Source organism: Danio aesculapii, chromosome 6 (assembly GCF_903798145.1).
Source record: "Danio aesculapii chromosome 6, fDanAes4.1, whole genome shotgun sequence".
Classification (NCBI taxonomy): Eukaryota; Metazoa; Chordata; class Actinopteri; order Cypriniformes; family Danionidae; genus Danio; species Danio aesculapii.
The window spans coordinates 52,575,780-52,593,684 of NC_079440.1; the positions used below are offsets into that span (position 1 = coordinate 52,575,780).

The window sequence follows — 17,905 nt, forward strand, 5'->3', positions numbered from 1 at the left end:
TCTGAGCCGCTTAATAGATGATTGTAGGTAAAGCTGCATGTCAACTGTTAACAATACGTTTTCAACAATACTATTAACAATACGTTTTCAACAATACTATTAACAATAGGTTTCTAGCCAGGTCACTCTTGGGTTCTTGCAGTTAAGGAACTATAAATGACACTTTATACAAAACTCAAGCTTGATGTTGTATACCTCTATTAAAGAAAGGGCTGTTTTATATGTTTAAAGCGCTACTTAGTTTTTAATAATATTAATTAGAGCTGCACAATCTATCATTTCAGTATTGATGGCACAATGTTTGAATCTGCAGTAGTTGCATTACAGGATGTGCAATGTTGAGTTCAGATTATAATTTATCAGAAAACAGAGCTCAGAAGATATACAAAGGTTAACTTGAGTAAAGTGATTCATTTTTAAGGCCTGTTACTTTGTGTAACAGAGGCCAGCTAGTGCAGGTAAACTTCATTCCTCTGACTTCTAAAGGTGCTCTAGCGACAGATGCTAGACGCCATGGTCTTTAGCCTTCTTGTTAGCGCAACTGACTCCCATGCAAAGAATCCCCAGTTCAATTCCAGCTTAGACCAGGCTGGGTGCAGTAGGACCAGTGGGTTACAAGTGGGGGCTCGTCCAGGGTGGCAGTGAGGTTTAGGGGGGTGATTGTTACGGAGGCCAGCTAACGAAGTGCTATGCAGGTAAATCTCACTCCTCTGACCTCAAAAGGTGCTCTAACAACAGACGCTAGAGGACATGGTCTTTAGCCTCCTTGTTAGCGCAACCGACTCCCATGCAAAGAATCGCCTGTTCTATTCCAGCTCAGACCGGGTTGGGTGCAGTAGGACCAGTGGGTTACGCTTTGGGACTCGTCTGGGATGGGAGTTATGTTTAGAGGGGTTAATGTAACCATAGAAGCGGTGGGTTACACTTTGTAAGATTTCTAAAGCCGATTTAAACCATTAAGGCACAAAGAATCCTAAAATTTGTAGCTTTAACTAAGACAAACTTGTACATTTGATTTAATTTCTGTACCTCAACACTGAGACTCTCCAGAAAACTAATAAAGCACTTATTTCATTTGTGTCTTTGTTCTGTTGTATTTGTTATATAGTATGCAGATGCATTCCCTCTTGATGTAAAATTTCAAATTCTTCCTATAGAGTTATTTAAATTGTCTTGTGAAATAGTGTTCATATCATAGTGTGTGTATACATGCATATATTCATACATGTGTGCATAAACGCATAAATGTACACATGCTGCAGAAAAACTAAATATTGCAATGTCAATTGTCTTCTTTTTCCATTATCGTGCAGCCTTAATATTAAAGCTTTTAATCAAGCTTTGGCATGATGAATTGATCAAGTTACAGGAGAGGCTGAGCGATATTGGAAAAATCTGACATTGTGTTATTTTGATATTTATTGTGATATGAATTTTTATTTCACCAGATGAATTAAATGGCTTTATTTGGAAAAAATTTATTCACTTAGATATACCAGCATGATGAAGTATTGTTCTATGATGTGCGTTTGCATAAATTAATAAATAACAAGCATATATAAATACAACCGAGCAAACATAAAAGTGAAATAAACAGCGCTGTATAAGAGTCCAACAGTATTCAGGTACAGAAACAGTCAAACATAAAATAAAATGGTCATTGTATCATTTATTTAAAAATTTTAAGATTTAATGATATCTTCATCATTTTTATTAATCTAATCCTGTGATGTGACTGCTGGGGATACACGCATTGCGATAACGATGCTCTAACGATATATTCTCCATAGTGGAGGCATTTATGCTACTAATGATTTGTTTTAAGTAAATGCTGCTGTTTTGAAGGCCATTAGAATTCAGTAAGAATGACTCCTGTTAGGTCATTTGTTAATAAAGCCAAAAATCTGCCTGATTTATTTATTTATTTAATTCTGTCCAGAATATCTCCATACAATACATTTAATTTATGGTTTCATTGTTGTTTATTTCCTAGCCATTAATCCCTTGATAAAGAATCAACTTACAAGCGTTAGCATATGACTTTTCTACTGCTTGCTACAAGTATCTTTGTTTAATAATAATTCTAATAATGTATAAAGATTATAAATATAATTTATCCTCGTCTATAAGTTTTTGTTAATTTTCCCAGTATAACACCTCTCCTGCTCCTGTACACTAAATGAGCATGTTTATAGTTTTTGTATGAATTGCTATGTGGAAAATAAACTGTCTTTGCTATTCAGTTTCTTTATAATCTTAATTGAGTACTTTTTATGATATTATGAATCACAGAATTAAACGTGGTCTCTGTGAAACAGCACCAAAAAATACATAAAAATTACAAATGTCTGAAATTGGATGTTTTTTTTTTTCCTCCTTATTTTAGTTTCGATGGCTAGTTCACCCCAAAAATTTAAACTGTCATCATTTAGTCACGCTTGTTCCAAACCAGTATTAGTTTTTGTTCTGTTTAAAACAAAAGAGGATATGATTGCGAGAGCTGGAAACCTGTAACAATTGACTTCTGTGGTATTTGTTCTTCCTACTATGCAAGTCAATGGTTACAGGTTTCTAACATTCTTCAAATTATTTCCTTTTGTGTTCAACTAAAAGAAAAGAGAACTCAAACTGGTTTGGAACATGTGGAGGGTGAGTAAATGATGGCAGAATTTTTTTATAATTTTTTTTTTTTGGGTGAACCGTTCCTTTAATGCCAGAAATGTTCCAATATGGAGTTAATTAGGATAATACTTTGGGCTTATGAGCTTTAGTAGATTTTCCAGCGATGCTGAAGTTGTGTGACAGCCTCTAATCTTTGCTTAAGCGTTTAATTCAGCCACGTCATTTATAGCGGAGAGGGTCAAGCTAACCTGCGCACAAATAAAATTTATAAGCAACCAGTAAGATCAACATTCCTTCCAAACAGATGCAGCAGGATTTTTTGTAAACTGTGTTTTGTGTTTTTCTCCCTCAGGAATCAAGGGCATCTCTGAGGAAACAACCACAGGAGTTCACAACCTCTACAAGATGCTGAAGAGCGGAGAGCTGAAGGTTCCTGCCATCAATGTCAATGACTCTGTGACAAAGGTAAACTTCACTTCGTTCACCTTATAGCAACGTTACACTGTCGTCCCGTTCATTCCTGTCATGATTTGTAATTGGATTGAATTGAATTTGATAGTATGTAGAGATGTACCAATGATCAAATGCATCAAGCATTTTTTTGTGCTGATGTCTTACACACAGACTGCAGTAATTGTTTAAAAACAAAGTGTCTAAATGGAGTGTTATCAGAGGCCAGATTAGGCATGGGCCAGTAAAAAAAAAACTGAGTTTTATAACCTTGGATAAAATGATCATGGTTTTACGGTTTCACAGTATTGTGATTACTGCTCAAAAATAAGTTATTTTAAAATGTATGGGGATAAAAACAACAACCTTTTCCCCCATTGAACACAATATGTTTTATTTTAAGAAACATTTAAAATATTTGGGCTTTTTTATTTTGAACATATCAGGCAAAACAATTTAAATAATTCACTGACAGTCTTCATTAGTTTCAAAATGACAGATTTCATAACAACTTGAAAAAGGGATCTATGGATAGCTTTCATTTCTTTGCATATAAAGTAAAGCCACTGCACTGTCCATGTTTACAGCATGCTTGTATGTAAGTGTAAATGACTTGTTTTCAATGAATGAAATGTTTTCAAACAATTCCTGAATCGTGGGCTGACCAGTAGCTTTTGATGTGGAGGGTCCTTTTGCTGTAAATACTGTTGCCCTAAAAAAAACTCTAATGAAATAAGTGGTAAAAACACATTAAAAACCCCTTACAAATACCTTAGTACCGTATAAAAGAATATTTTTACGGTTTCAAAACATTGACTTCTTTCCAAACCGCGGTAAACCTTGAAACCGGTTATCATCCCATGCCTAGGCCAGACATGCGGAAGACAAAGCACAAATGTCAACAAAAAAACCGCACTAGCAGCACATCACATGTAAAAAACACCAGATATTCTACAAAAAAAAGCACAGGCAAACTTGTTACTTGTTTGATTTTGATTAGTTTTTTCTCTGTTGAGCACTAAAGAAAATACACCTGACAAAAGACTTGTCGCCTATCCAAGTTTTAGGAACAACGAATAATAACTGGACTTCTAGTTGATCATTTGGTATCAGAAGTGCGAGTTCATCAAGATTCATTGAATTCATCTTCAATGCCTCCTCCTTCATCTTACCCCAGACATACTCAATGTTGTAATAATGTGACTGGGCTGGCCAATCCTGGAGCACCTTGACCTTCTTTACTTTCAGGAACTTAGATGTGGAGGCTGAAGTATGAGAAGGAGCGCTATCCTGCTGATGAATTTGCCCTCTCCTGTGGTTTGTAATGTAATGGGCAGCACAAATGTCTTTATACCTCAGGCTGTTGATGTTGCCATCCACTCTGCAGATCTCTGGCATGCCCCCATATTGAATGTAATCCCAAACCTTTTTCCTTTACCAATCTTGGGTCCATAAGGGTTCCAATAGATCTTCTGCAGTATTTGTATTGATTGGGATGGAGTTTAGCTTCTGCCACTTTTTCAAATGATCAACTAGAGATCAAGTTAATATTTGTAGCTCTTTCAACTGGGTTCAACGACAAGACTTTACCTGGTAGCCATTGAATTCCATAGTATATGTAGTTTTTCCTACAATTGACCTCAATGGTTATTGGTTACTAACATTCTTCAAAATATTTTCATTGTTCAACAGAAAAACGAAATTTTGATGACAAGAAAATTTAATCATTTTTTTATTGTAATTTTTTTGGTCACTGGTTGTTTTATGGGAAACCTTTTTTGGGAAATATACTCATTTTACATCCCTCTATATTTAAACAGTTGAGTTTTACTATTTTTGAATTCATTCAGTTGATCTTTGGGTCTGGTGGGAGCACTTTTAGCTTCGCTTTGCATTCATGTCTGAAATGCACCATTTTCTCCATCATGGCAGCCCAGGGTGCCAAAATATTAATTGGGTAAAAAAAGAAAACCGACCAAAACAAAGACGGACACTCTGAACACACTTTTTCAAATGAGAAAAAACTGAGTTTAGCATTGTTTTTCAGATAAACAAGCATGTTCACTTCTTAAATATCTGCAAACATATGATGTTTTTATTGCTTTAGAAGAAACAAAAACTTACATGCAGCACCTTCTAAATATCAGGGTGTTTTTTTATTTATTTGTGAATTATTCAGAGTAAGTTTGATAACCTTTACGGCTGCCGTGAGTCTCTGATTGACGGGATCAAGAGGGCCACAGACGTGATGATCGCCGGGAAGGTGGCAGTAGTGGCGGGATACGGAGACGTTGGAAAAGGCTGCGTTCAGGCGCTTAGAGGCTTCGGCGCTCGAGTCATCGTCACTGAGATTGATCCCATCAACGCTCTGCAGGCTGCTATGGAGGGTCAGCTGTCAGATTTTTATTTCTGTATATTTTATAATCAATATTATAATGGAAAAAAAGTATTTTGTAATTTATGATTGTGTGTATTTAGATAGATAGATAACAAAGATTTTGCATCATACATAGTTTCAAATAATTTATAGGTTTTTAACTACATATCTAAATTCATAAAATGTTTTATACAAGTTCATAGTGTTAATAAATATTTATGTTTATGCATTTTTATATATATATATTCATTTTATATTTATAAAATTTGTTTAATACTGTGTATATGCGTGTGTGTGTGTGTTTTTATTTATATAATATATATAAAATATATATATATATATATATATATATATATATATATATGTATATATATATATGTATGTTATTTATTTATTTTTTTTAATACATATTATTTTTATACATAGATAGATAGATAGATATCCGTTAGTATTAAATGCATTTAATAAATATTTGGAATATTCAGTTATAATTTGTAATATGTTATACATCAGCAGTTATTCAGTATATTTATAATTAAATATTTAATTACTTTTTACATATATTTGATAGCCTTTTTATATAGTACATGTTAGAAATATTATCTATTATAGATCGCTTTTTTAAAAATGTAAGATTACATAATAGCTTTAATAATGCAGGTCTCTTGTTAAATGATTCTCTCAGTTTGGTTACCAAAAAGCCAATATTAGCTGTTGTACTTGTTGCTGTTTTCTCTGGACTTCAGTAATTCGCCATCATCTCCCACATAGGAGTCAAAGGACTCGTCATGCACAGTATTTTCTTAGGAGCTTTTAAAGTGTTTCTATAGGCTAGTTTTCAGAATACTGATGCGTTTTCCCATATTTTCACTGGCTCTGCTTACTCAGGCTATGAAGTGACCACCATGGACGAGGCCTGTAAAGAAGGAAACATCTTTGTGACGACCACTGGCTGCGAGGACATTCTGCTTGGCAGGTTTGTGCAGCATTAATCAAACATACACCAGTGAACAGATGTGTTGTGCTCTATGTGCTTCTCCTTGAGGACTGGAAGAATCGTGAGAAAACTCCATTTCCGATTTCAATTGCGGTTTCGTAATGATACTCGTCGTTTAAAGACGGATCAGATGAAGCGTGTATAAAGAACAACTCTTGAAGCAATTTCTGCAGCCTTTTGCCCAGTGTTGAAATCATTATTTAAACAGGAAAGCAATAAATCAAAACTAGTTTATAATATAACAGGTTATTACCCACTCAAATTTATTGCTTTTAACAGCGTCAACATATTTATTTCACCTACTAAAAGGCAATGATTCAGACTTCATTTGTCTCAGCATTGCAGAAATTGTTTTTTTTATTGTGGATGTTTTGCCTGCACATGTTGCTTTAACCTTTTATAATGTTTGGTCAGATTGGGATGATTTAAAACATTTCTTGTTTTTACTTCTCATTGAATATCTTGCAAATATTTGCCCTTCTGTTCAAAAGTTTGTGGTCAGGCAAAAAAAACGAGTCTCTTGTGCTCACCGAGGCTGTGTTTATTGAGCTCCAACAAAGTAGAACTGAGATATTGTGAAATAGTATTCGGACACCGGCCCTCCAGGAACAAGTTTGGTGACCACTGGTCTTGACCATGGCTGCGTCCGAAACCGCCTACTACTCAGTAGGTACTGCATTTGAATTTAAACATACTACACTGCTGTTAAAAAAGTATGTTCTATATAGTATGACTGAGTAGTATGAATGGAACTCTGATGTACTACATCCGCCATTTTGTCGTGATCATGTGACTTACCTGCGTTGCGTCGCTTAACTCCCATTCATGACTTCTTTCACGGAGCATCATGGGGTAGCATAGTGTCCATCCGATGCACACCTCAGAATCTCACCAGAAGTAGTAGCAGGTCATCTGGGTACTTCTCGCATACTGATTTTTCAAATTCTATGAATTCAGACATACTACTCAGCTCACATAATGATTTTAGCATACTATATACTATGGAAGTTTGCCGATTTCGGACACAGCCCATGTCTACATGCCTAAATGCATTGAGTTGCTGTCATGTGATTGGCTGATTAGAAATTTGCATTAACAAGCAGTTGGACAGGTACCTAATAAATAAAGTGGCCCGTGAGCGCATATATATATATATATATATATATATATATATATATATAATTTGTTAAATATAAAAATAATTATACATTTACTGTTGAAATATAGAAAGATTCACTTGCAAAATAATTACTTGTAAATAATTGCATGATTATTATCCTAATATTTTTTTTATAATAATTTACACTTTAGGTTACATTTGATCATATCTTGTGTGTGTGTGTGTGTAGTATGATATTGATATTTCATCTTCAACTAATGCATTTATTGTATGCTACAGTAAAGTAGACCGTGTTTCCTCTAGGATTTTTTCCAGCTGTGGCAGCAGACTCTGTTGGGCCTTTTACACAGATCGACTAACTACCTGAGGCGTTATTTCATTGACAAATGTCGTGAGCGCAGTATTAACAGTCGAGATCGCATTCTTGTAATACGAGCATGTGAATCTCTGTGCTCGAGTGCCAATTTCCTCTGTTTGTGCACAAAACGTCTTGCGCGCTGCTCAAGTACAGATTTTCTTGTGCGCTCTCAAATAAACGCTGCTGCAGTGTGATTTAGTGCGTTTATGTAAGGAGTATGTCTCTGACATTTATTAGATTTGCTAGGAATGTTTGTGAATGTCTCCAATAGGCCTACAGAGCGGCATAAATGTGCCCTGAAGTAAAACGGCTATACACTCCAGCAAAATAAAGTCCATTGTATGCAGAAACAAACCTTTCATTTATTTATTTCCACTCTGGACAATGCATTTACACTACATTTGATAATCTCCACAACACACAATCCCAGGACTGTCGGCCATCTCTCTCTAAAGCTATGAATTGAATTCTCTGGCTGTGTGGCAGCTGCGTATGAGGATGTCATCCAGCGCAGCGTCAAAGTTTGTCAACCATGAATCCTTTGAGCAGTGAAGCTTGTACGTGTAACAGGCGGGAGATTCATGTGCGGTGAAGGACCCCCCGGGCCCGCCATCAAACGCGCTCAGCATGAGATCTGGCCCCGGCCTGCTACATTATGCAGTGCGTGCCTGAGATTCATGCGCTCTCGCTACTCATCTGATGTCTAAATGTGGAGGTGAGCGGGCCGCTGCTTCTGACGGGGTGTGGGCCTCTGTGATGAATGGTCGGGATGAGTACGCGCAGGGCCCCGTCCAGCACAGCTGCTGTTTGGGATTATCCACAGATGTGAGAACTGGGTCTTAGATTCTCTGGAAGTTTTCAGGGACATGTTTAAAAGCTGGCAATCTGCGAGTGTCTGTCTGGCAGCGCTTAAGCAAATGCACTCCAGAAACGGTGGAGGTGAAATATTTAACCTGCTTTTTTGATTTTAGTCTGATTGCCTTGAAACATAATTGGCCGCCTTTTCCTCAAATCCATATGATCTGATGCATCATTCATGGCGGGAGCAGAGAGTGTGTGGTTTGATATTATGGCTAGCGGTTAAATGTTGCTGATTTATATAAAGGGGCTGTCTGTTATGTTGCTTGTGTTTACAAGCCATACAAGTAATACATGCCTCAGGTGTCCCCAGAATGTCTCTGTGAAGTTTCAGCTCAAGCTACATGACCATGATCAGGTTGTAGGTGGCCATTTGTAGGCAACATACAGCCTAGTCAGAGCAAACCTCTCATCTAGGGCTGCACGATTCTGGCAAAAATGTGAATCACGATTTTATTTATTTATTTTTTTGCTAAAAATCAAGATCACGATTTTTTTCGCACGATTCTGTAAATGTAAAATAAAGGTTAATATGATTAGCCTATTATTATTGTTCATTCTTAAACGCATGGTAAAACAACAATAATATTAGGCCTGTGTAGGTCTACTGTTGCTTAAAATGCTCGATTTTGTGTTATTGTGGGCTTGAACAGACTTTCAATATGTCCTGTTTGTAATTCACAGTAAAATGATGACATCAGAATATAACTATTCATAATTATAAAGTTGATTTATTATGTTTAAGACATGTGCTTGTCATCTGTTATTGACAACATTATTAGACCATTATATTTTAATTATATATAGGCTAGGGTTGTTATACTGACACAGTAAACATTTATTTTCATGCACAAGACTTTGTGTTCGCTATGAAAGAAAAAACATCAAATGCTTGTCGTAATCATAACTCTAAAATGCAAAATGATCATTTAAATGTGCACACAGGTTTCACTTTCACTTCCAAGTGCGGCTCATGGCTGCCGTCACTGAGACAAACATACATGCAAATCAAACCTCCCGCACGGCCCTCAAACGATCGCTCTGTGCAACAAACTGAACGTTATTTACAACTTCATTACCTGTTATTCACAACCTATGCAAGTTGTTCACTAAAGTAGGCGTCATTTGCATGCACGCGTGCTTTCTCTGCAGTAAACAGTGCGTCAGCTCACGTGTGATTTCGCGACCATGAATACATCATTACATGAAGACAAATGACATTTTGGGTGAATTATACCTTGTAAATACAGTATGTGATGCTTTAAATGCCATTTGAAGTTGTCATTGTTGCTGTGAAGACTTCTGCGGCCGCCTTTTCTTCTCTCCTGACCTTGAAAAAATAATTGGCTGAATCGTAGAAAAAGCTGAATTAGGATTGTGTGTAGGGTCGAATCGAGATGGTGATCTTTTTTTTATTAATCGTGCAGCCCTACTCTCATCTGTATCTGTAATCTTCAGCAGTACATGTAACCTCTGTTAGAGTAGTTTCGTCATTCAGAGTTCATAATAGTCCAAAAGGTGACAATAATAGTTGAACATGGCAGTTTGTTCATGTTTTAAGTTGCTGAAAGAATCATTTGCTCTTTTTGTTTTTCCGGCTTCTCCTTTTTTTTCGCGCGTCACTCTCACGTTTCTGACAGGATCCGATGTTAGAAGCACTTCAATATTCACACACACACACGCTATCATCATCATTATCATCAGCTCAAGATGTTAGTTGTTTCAAATATAGATGCGTGGCGAACGCAAGCGAGAAATCCAACCGGCCTGGGCACAGGGTAGATTCTGCTCTTCTTGGCTTTGTGGCTGTTCATCAAGATGACGACAAGTTTGTTTAAACTAAACTTGGGTCGTCCATGGCTCTTTATTATATGTATATATTATTACGTGTAATCTCTCAGATGTGTATTTAAACATGGCGCTTCCTTTATTTTGATTTTAATGCTTGTCCACGAGCTAGTGATTTACTGTAAACCAATATCATTCAGCTGCACGTCTTGCTCCGCCTTTTTGGTACTCTTTTGTTGTGCTAGATATCCTTCTGAAAGAGTACCTAAAAAGTGGTACAGTTCGCTTTTTGGCAGCTTTTGACAGTGGAAATGGCCATAAAAGCTTACCGTACCGAACCACTCTGTGGCAATGGGCCATAAGTGAAACTCTGAAATGAAGGAAACTTTGAACTTTAGACCAGAAAGTACGTGAAACTTAAAGCAGGGCAAATCAAGTCTGTTTCCTAAAGGGAGGTAAGCTATACTTTGAGTCAGTTACCAACATTGGTAACTTACTCTATGAACCTAACCTGGTCAGGAGCGGGGTTTTTTCAGTAAACCCAGAGTTTTTATCAGTCTCCTCTCTCTTTTAAATGCACAGGCAATGTTTAAATGCTTAATTCATTAATTGAAGTGCACTTAAAAAATGCATTGGTCACCTAGTATTGCATTTCAAGTACTAATATATTTTTAATTAAGATGCTATTTCTTAAGTATTTTAATAGGTATTTTAGATCCTGGGGGAATCTAAATTAAGTGCATTTTGCTTAAATAAAATCTGCCAGTTTGATAATAAAAATTTATTAATTAATTTTTCCTTCAGCTCACTCCCTTTATTCAGTAGGGGTCGCCACAATGGAATGAACCGCCAACTTATTTTAAAATAAAATAAATTATTCAGTGTGTCAATTACAAAATGCAAGTGTACAGTAGCTCTGTCAAAAAGATTTAGTCTTGTGATGGCAACATCAACAGCCTGAGGTGTCAAGACATTTGTGCTGCCCATTACATTACAAACCACAGGAGAGGGCAAATTCTTCAGCAGGATTGCTGTTCCTGAAGACAAAGAAGGTCAAGGTGCTCCAGGATTGGCCAGCCCAGTCACCAGACAATGAACATTATTGAGCATGTCTGGGTTAGGATGTAGGCGGCATTAAAGATGAATCTTAATGAACTCTAGGAGTCCTGCAAGAACGCTTTCTTTGCCATTCCAGATGACTTTATTAATAAGTGATTTGAGTCATTGCAGAGATGTATGGATGCAGTCGTCCAAGCTCATGGGAGTCAGACACAATATTAATTCTGTTTCCACTGCATCATGACTTTATATTCTATTCTGTACATTATTACTGTTAAGTGACAAGACTTTTGTCTAAGCAAAGTCAGACCTTACTGTCCTAATTAAATAATTAAAAATCAAGGCATGATCATCTTTTAATATGGTAAAATAAGTGTAATCTAGAGGCCTTTGCCTTTTCATATGAGCCACTTCTGATACCAAATGATCAACTAGAAGTCAAGATATTATTTGTTGTTCCTAAAATGTAGATGTAGACACCGATTGAGGTAAACATAACAGCTTTTTTTTTTTTATCCAATCAGACTTGTTTACAGGTGGACTGGTTAAGGTCGCTGCACACTTGACTCACAAAAATTGCGCATTTAATTTAATCAGAGGGTCATTGAGGATCTGCCGAAGTGTTTCCAGAAAAGTGTGCCATATGCATCAGACGTTTAGCCACAGGTCCGCTAGGAGTGCTCGGCGTGACGTCTGAGGCTATACAAGGTTAAACTCAGAGTTGATTGAATTGTTCTCAATAGTTTCAAATGTCAGACTAAGTTAACTCCGAGTTCAAGTTTAAACTCCGAGTTGGTTGAACCTCCTTTTTGAAACGGGGCTCCAGTTCTTCATCATGAGTTTTATCTGCGTGTCTTTTCTGAGAGCACACATCTGAAGCACATGCACAGACAGGCGAGTACATCGTGTGTCTCTTAAGCATCTTATTGCACTTAAACTGTCAGTTGCACAAAATCACACAAGTTCACATAAACATGGTCATTATGTCTGTGAATGTAAACAGATGGGAAAAATTCACATTCGTATTAGATCTAATAGGTCCCCTTTAATGTTGGTGCCATATGGGTGACCATCGTTTTAGATTAGTGTTCTTCTATGTGGTTTGCTTTGGGTTTACTTTTGTTCCGAAGGATGCTGGAAAATGGTACTTTGACTTGAAATGTAGCTTATGTTTTGTTTGATCTATCTGGTAGAGTAAAGATTGTGTGTGTGTGTGTGTGTGTGTGTGTGTGTGTGTGTGTGTGTGTGTGTGTGTGTGTGTGTGTGTGTGTGTGTGTTTTACAGACACTTTGAGCAAATGAAGGATGACTCCATTGTCTGTAACATTGGCCATTTTGACTGTGAGATCGACATGAAGTGGCTTAATGAACACGCAGCAAAGAAAATCAACATCAAACCTCAGGTACAACTGCACTGACTGGGGAACCATTATACATGTTTTATTTTACTCACTCACTAGGAATTTGACCAGATTCAATTATAAAAATTGTAAATTAAAAAAATATTTTCCCTGATTGATTATAATCATTTAACAAGAATCAGTCAATATTTTTATGATTATTTGTTTATTTTTTATTAATATTTATTTATTTGTTTGTTTATTTTATAGTAATATTTTTTTATTGTTATTATTTATTTGTTTATTTGTTTGTTTATTTTTATTAATATTTTTTATTAATATTTATCAGTTTGTTTGTATTAATATTTGTTTATTAACATATTTGCATTTTTAATAATATTTATTTGTGATTATTTTATATTACTATTTGTTTGTTTTGTTAATATTTATTTGTTTATTTATTTTTATTGATATTTGTTTTTTATATTAATATTTGTTTGTTTGTTTTTTATTAATATTAATTTGTTTATTTATTGTTTATATTATATTAATATTATTTGTGTATTATTAATATTTATTTGTTTATTCATTTATTAGTTTATTTTATAATAATATTTGTGTTTATTTATTTATTTGTTTATTTTATTTTTTTCTCCAATATTTCGCACTTTTCTTTATTGGTTAAACTAATCCATCAACCGGGTATTTCAGTTTACTTTTTGTTTTTGGATTTTTTTTTTGCGTGAGCTCACAACTTTTACTGTTTTCTCGACAATTCTCATTTGTCTCACTTTAAATGCAAATGTCCTGCTGCTCTCCACCTCCTCTCCAAAAGAGGGCGGAGCCTTTACAGTTCGTGCCACAATTGCTCCAGCAATACCGATTATGATTGTTAGAATTAATCAAGGAATAAATGTAAGGAATTGTTAAGCCTCATCAATTTATTCCTCAGATACAGTGTTTTTAGCCAGCTTTCAGACAACTTTTGTGTGAGTATTAAATCAAGTTCTCCATTAATTAATGGGACAGTTCCCCCAAAACTGACAATTGTCATTTACTCACTATTCACTTGTCAAAAACCTGCTTGAGTTTCTTTCGTCTGTTAAACTCGAGAGGATATATTTTGAAAAACCTCCAACCATTGACTTCTATTGGATGTTTTTACTGGTAAGGGTTTCTAACACTTTTCAAATCCACAACTTTTCTGATCAACAAAAAAAAGAAACTTGTGAAAGTTTGAAACCACTTGTGGATGAGGACATAGTGAGGGAGGTTTAATTTTGGGGTAAACTATCCCATTAAACTAAAATAGGCACGTTTTAGCAAAAACACAGCATCACATAATATTGGTCATCAGTAGACGCAGATTTCCACAGATTATTTTAGCCCATTATTAAGTCTGTTTATTTACTTATGTACTTTATTCAGTTTTTATATTAATTTCAGTAATATTATTGATCAACGTGCAAATGTGCATGATTTATTTACAAAACAGTAATAGTTTCTGTCTTAGTAGGTACGTTATATATGAGACCTCCTTTGCTTACCAAACAAGTGGATCTAATTGGATTTACATTGTAAACCTTAAATAAGTGAAAGTTTTTAGTTAATATCCTCTTGTTAAGTGTGACGTCACGCGAAGGGGCTTCTCGGTAAAAGCGCCATATCAAACCATATGGAGAGACTCCTCAATTGGTAATAACAAACATTTACAAAGCGATGTAATACTTTCGAAAGTCACAATCGCAATATGCCAAATATCTGATGGCCAGAAAGTGGTTAATGTTTTATAAATGGTTAAAATATTGGTGTCTGTGATGCAGCAAGTCCAGAGACTGTTGTGTACACCATAATTTTATATCAAATTCACTTTAATGTGTGATAGTGGTCCAAAACGAATATTTTCTCAATTCATACGTCACCAATACGTTACGATTTAAAAAGCAGATACTTCGAAAATGATTCCTATACTCCGTAAATTAGCACATTCAGTGCAGAAATAGTGTAAAAATGTCCACATATTCTGTCTGGCCCTGGTCATCAGTCTGTGTATGTCAATGAGAAGAAATTGCATGTGTATCAGTATATTAGATCCGTGAAGATCAAGAAACTCAAGACTACAGTTGAATTTGAGGAAGTTCAGAAACGGTGCTTTGCTATATAGAGTATAAAGAATAACTTGTTTTGGACTGATGCTGTACCTTTCCTCTTTTTGTACAACATTACACACTATTTTAAAAGTGTAAGAAGCATAATGGGACTTCTTCTTTACAGGTTGACCGTTACCGCATGAAAAATGGCCGTCACATCATTGTTTTGGCCGAGGGGCGTCTGGTGAACCTTGGCTGTGCCATGGGCCATCCCAGCTTCGTGATGAGCAACTCCTTCACCAACCAGGTCCTTGCTCAGATCGAGCTGTGGAAAAACACCAGCAAATACCCACTGGGGGTTTACTTTCTGCCAAAGAAGGTGCGCTATCTTCATGTAGACTCTTACTGTTTACAAATGCTGTCAGTGTTTATTATTATCTATGAATATCCTGAAGTCCATAACAGATTATTTGTATTAGCTTGCATGAGTTTGTAATTATATATGTGCACTAAAAGTATCAAACATCACCTAGTCATCTGTCATCTAGCCATATATATATACTTCTGACGGTGTCCTTTCTGCACATGTAGCTGGACGAGGAGGTTGCTGCCGCACACTTGGACAAGCTCGGCGTCAAACTGACCAAACTGACAGAGAAGCAAGCCAAATACTTGGGTCTGCCCTCCGAAGGTCCCTTCAAACCGGACCACTACCGCTACTGAGTAGCTTTGAGTGACGGCAGCTTCAGCTGTGGATCAGGACGGACTGCACCATCATGGGCTATCGTGCCAGTTACTTGTACAGCTCTAGTGTTGCTTCAATCGTGTGTCTCTCACTGTCATCGAGTGCCTGCGAGCTTCACCAACGCCTTTTATTGCATTGATATCAAGAGCAGTGTTAATCTGTGAGCACATGCTCTCATTCGCATTCCCTGTTTTACAAAACGGTTATGTTAAAACACAAAATTCTTCCATTTGCTCGGTTATTTCAGTCCCGCTCTGTAAATTAATTACTGTTTCGGCTCTTCCACGTCTTATTCTGAAGTGATTCCAGTTTGTCAGGTAACTAAATGCAGATCATTGGCCCTGCATATCTTTTGTAAATCCATGAGAAGTTAATGGACATAAAGAAAGTGTGGTTTTTCTCTGTTAGCAGGTTGTGAGTCTGAGTGGGTCTGGGTAGCTTGTCCTGTTTTATTACATCCACTTATGAAGACCTGATGAAATAAATGTGGTATTTGACTGTAACATGCTTTTGTTTCATTTTTCCATTTCAGCACATCAGTTTCCATCAGTTTCCCACTTGAAATGAAGATTAAAATGAAGATCCTGAATGCGAATTAGGTGCGTTTCCATCAAGTTGTTAAAGTGTCTGACTGTAGTATTGGAACCTAGCAACCAACAGTAAACAAGGCAAACATAATTAAATCACGTGGGTGTAAGGACTGATTTATACTATTGCGTTAAGCCAAAGTCCCTTTAAGGCTAGTCATTTCACTTGGCGGCCATCTTTGAAACGCCTCTCGGGCAGTATGCTCAGGCATTCTGTTTGAATGGGGAAACATCAAATTCTCCAAACATGCTTGCCAAGCTTACGACTGAATTTCATATCATGAACTAACAATTATATTAAGCAACAATTTTCTCTTTAGTTTCATTTCCAAACGTTTGAGTCACACAAAGCCTGCAGAAATTAACCTCCCAAATTTTCTCCCCCGGAAAATTGTAAGTCTGTAGCGGTTGCTGATTGGTTCTTGTACTGAAGGCGGGCTTTATTCGCCATATTGACAGTTACTTTTCCCCATTCAAAAGAATACGGTGTCTTGTGTGTTCTATAGTATTTGGTCAAGCGCACCCGTATGGTCCGGCGCACTGTTGCATAGCGCTTGCTATGGCTGACCGCACCGCTCAATGTCGTAACAACGCATAGCGCAAGCTCTGTGGTTGGTTGCCTTGGTATCGGTGACCAGTGAGTAGGGGTGGAGCTGAAAGTCACAAGCCCGTTGGAGCAAGTGTTTACAAGTGTCGAGTCCCATGAAGGAGCTCTTGATGGAAACTTGTTTTGTGTTTTCCTTCTAAATGTTGTTGCACATCCGCCAGTTCCCACCTCTGAATGTGCGAGTTCTAGCTACTTGTACATTAAGGTAGCATTCAGAAATAAACAAAACACCTGTGAAGAAACTCGACACAGAGGAACGTTAAAAACCTACTGCCAGCTAGCGTTTCAGAAGTGTTATTGCAGAGCAACACAAACAGCATGAAGAAGTATAAATGCACTACTACGAGCAAGGCATGCGCCATGGTCACGCCGATCACTCGATGCAGAAGTATAAACTAGCCTTAATGTTCACTATATCAGTTTATATGGCAAATGTTTTCATCTCGCATTAAACACACATTATTTATTCTCATTATTTGTGAATTAAGGGATTTTTGTTTTGAATTTTGCCATTTTCATCACTCGTTTTTCATCTGATACTTTAAAATGTGCTTTAACTCAGAGTGATGGAAACCCAGCTAGTAAGTGTAAATCAATATTGCTTCGCTTGGGTATTTGAATTTAATTATACCATGGTTTAAAATCAATGTAAGGATTGTTTTTGCCAATAGATTCTGGCTTTTGCTAGTTACTTATTTGTTATTCTTACTTCAGAATTCGAGAAATTCGAGTATCAGAAATGTGAGACATTTAAAAAGTCAATTCCAAGACAAACTTTGAACTCTGACTTTATTATTCGTAATTCTAAGGCTAAAATATGGAGGCAGAAAGTTTAATAAGGAGAATTAAACCGACAATGTTTTTCAACCGACAATACAGTTTTTTTTAACTGTAAACTTCCTTAATGT

At 36.4% G+C, this 17,905-nt stretch overlaps 1 protein-coding gene across 1 annotated transcript in view; it reads left to right on the forward strand.

Moving 5' to 3' along the window:
• ahcy (adenosylhomocysteinase) overlaps positions 1-16,306 on the forward strand; it is a 30,384-nt gene extending 14,078 nt beyond the window's left edge. The window contains exons 5-10 of the mRNA XM_056460513.1: positions 2,975-3,087; positions 5,252-5,459; positions 6,338-6,425; positions 12,914-13,031; positions 15,243-15,437; positions 15,650-16,306. Coding sequence (XP_056316488.1) covers positions 2,975-3,087; positions 5,252-5,459; positions 6,338-6,425; positions 12,914-13,031; positions 15,243-15,437; positions 15,650-15,781 — 854 coding nt within the window. The 3' untranslated portion in view covers positions 15,782-16,306. The remainder of the gene's footprint in view (positions 1-2,974; positions 3,088-5,251; positions 5,460-6,337; positions 6,426-12,913; positions 13,032-15,242; positions 15,438-15,649) is intronic.
• The last annotated feature ends 1,599 nt before the right edge of the window (positions 16,307-17,905 follow it).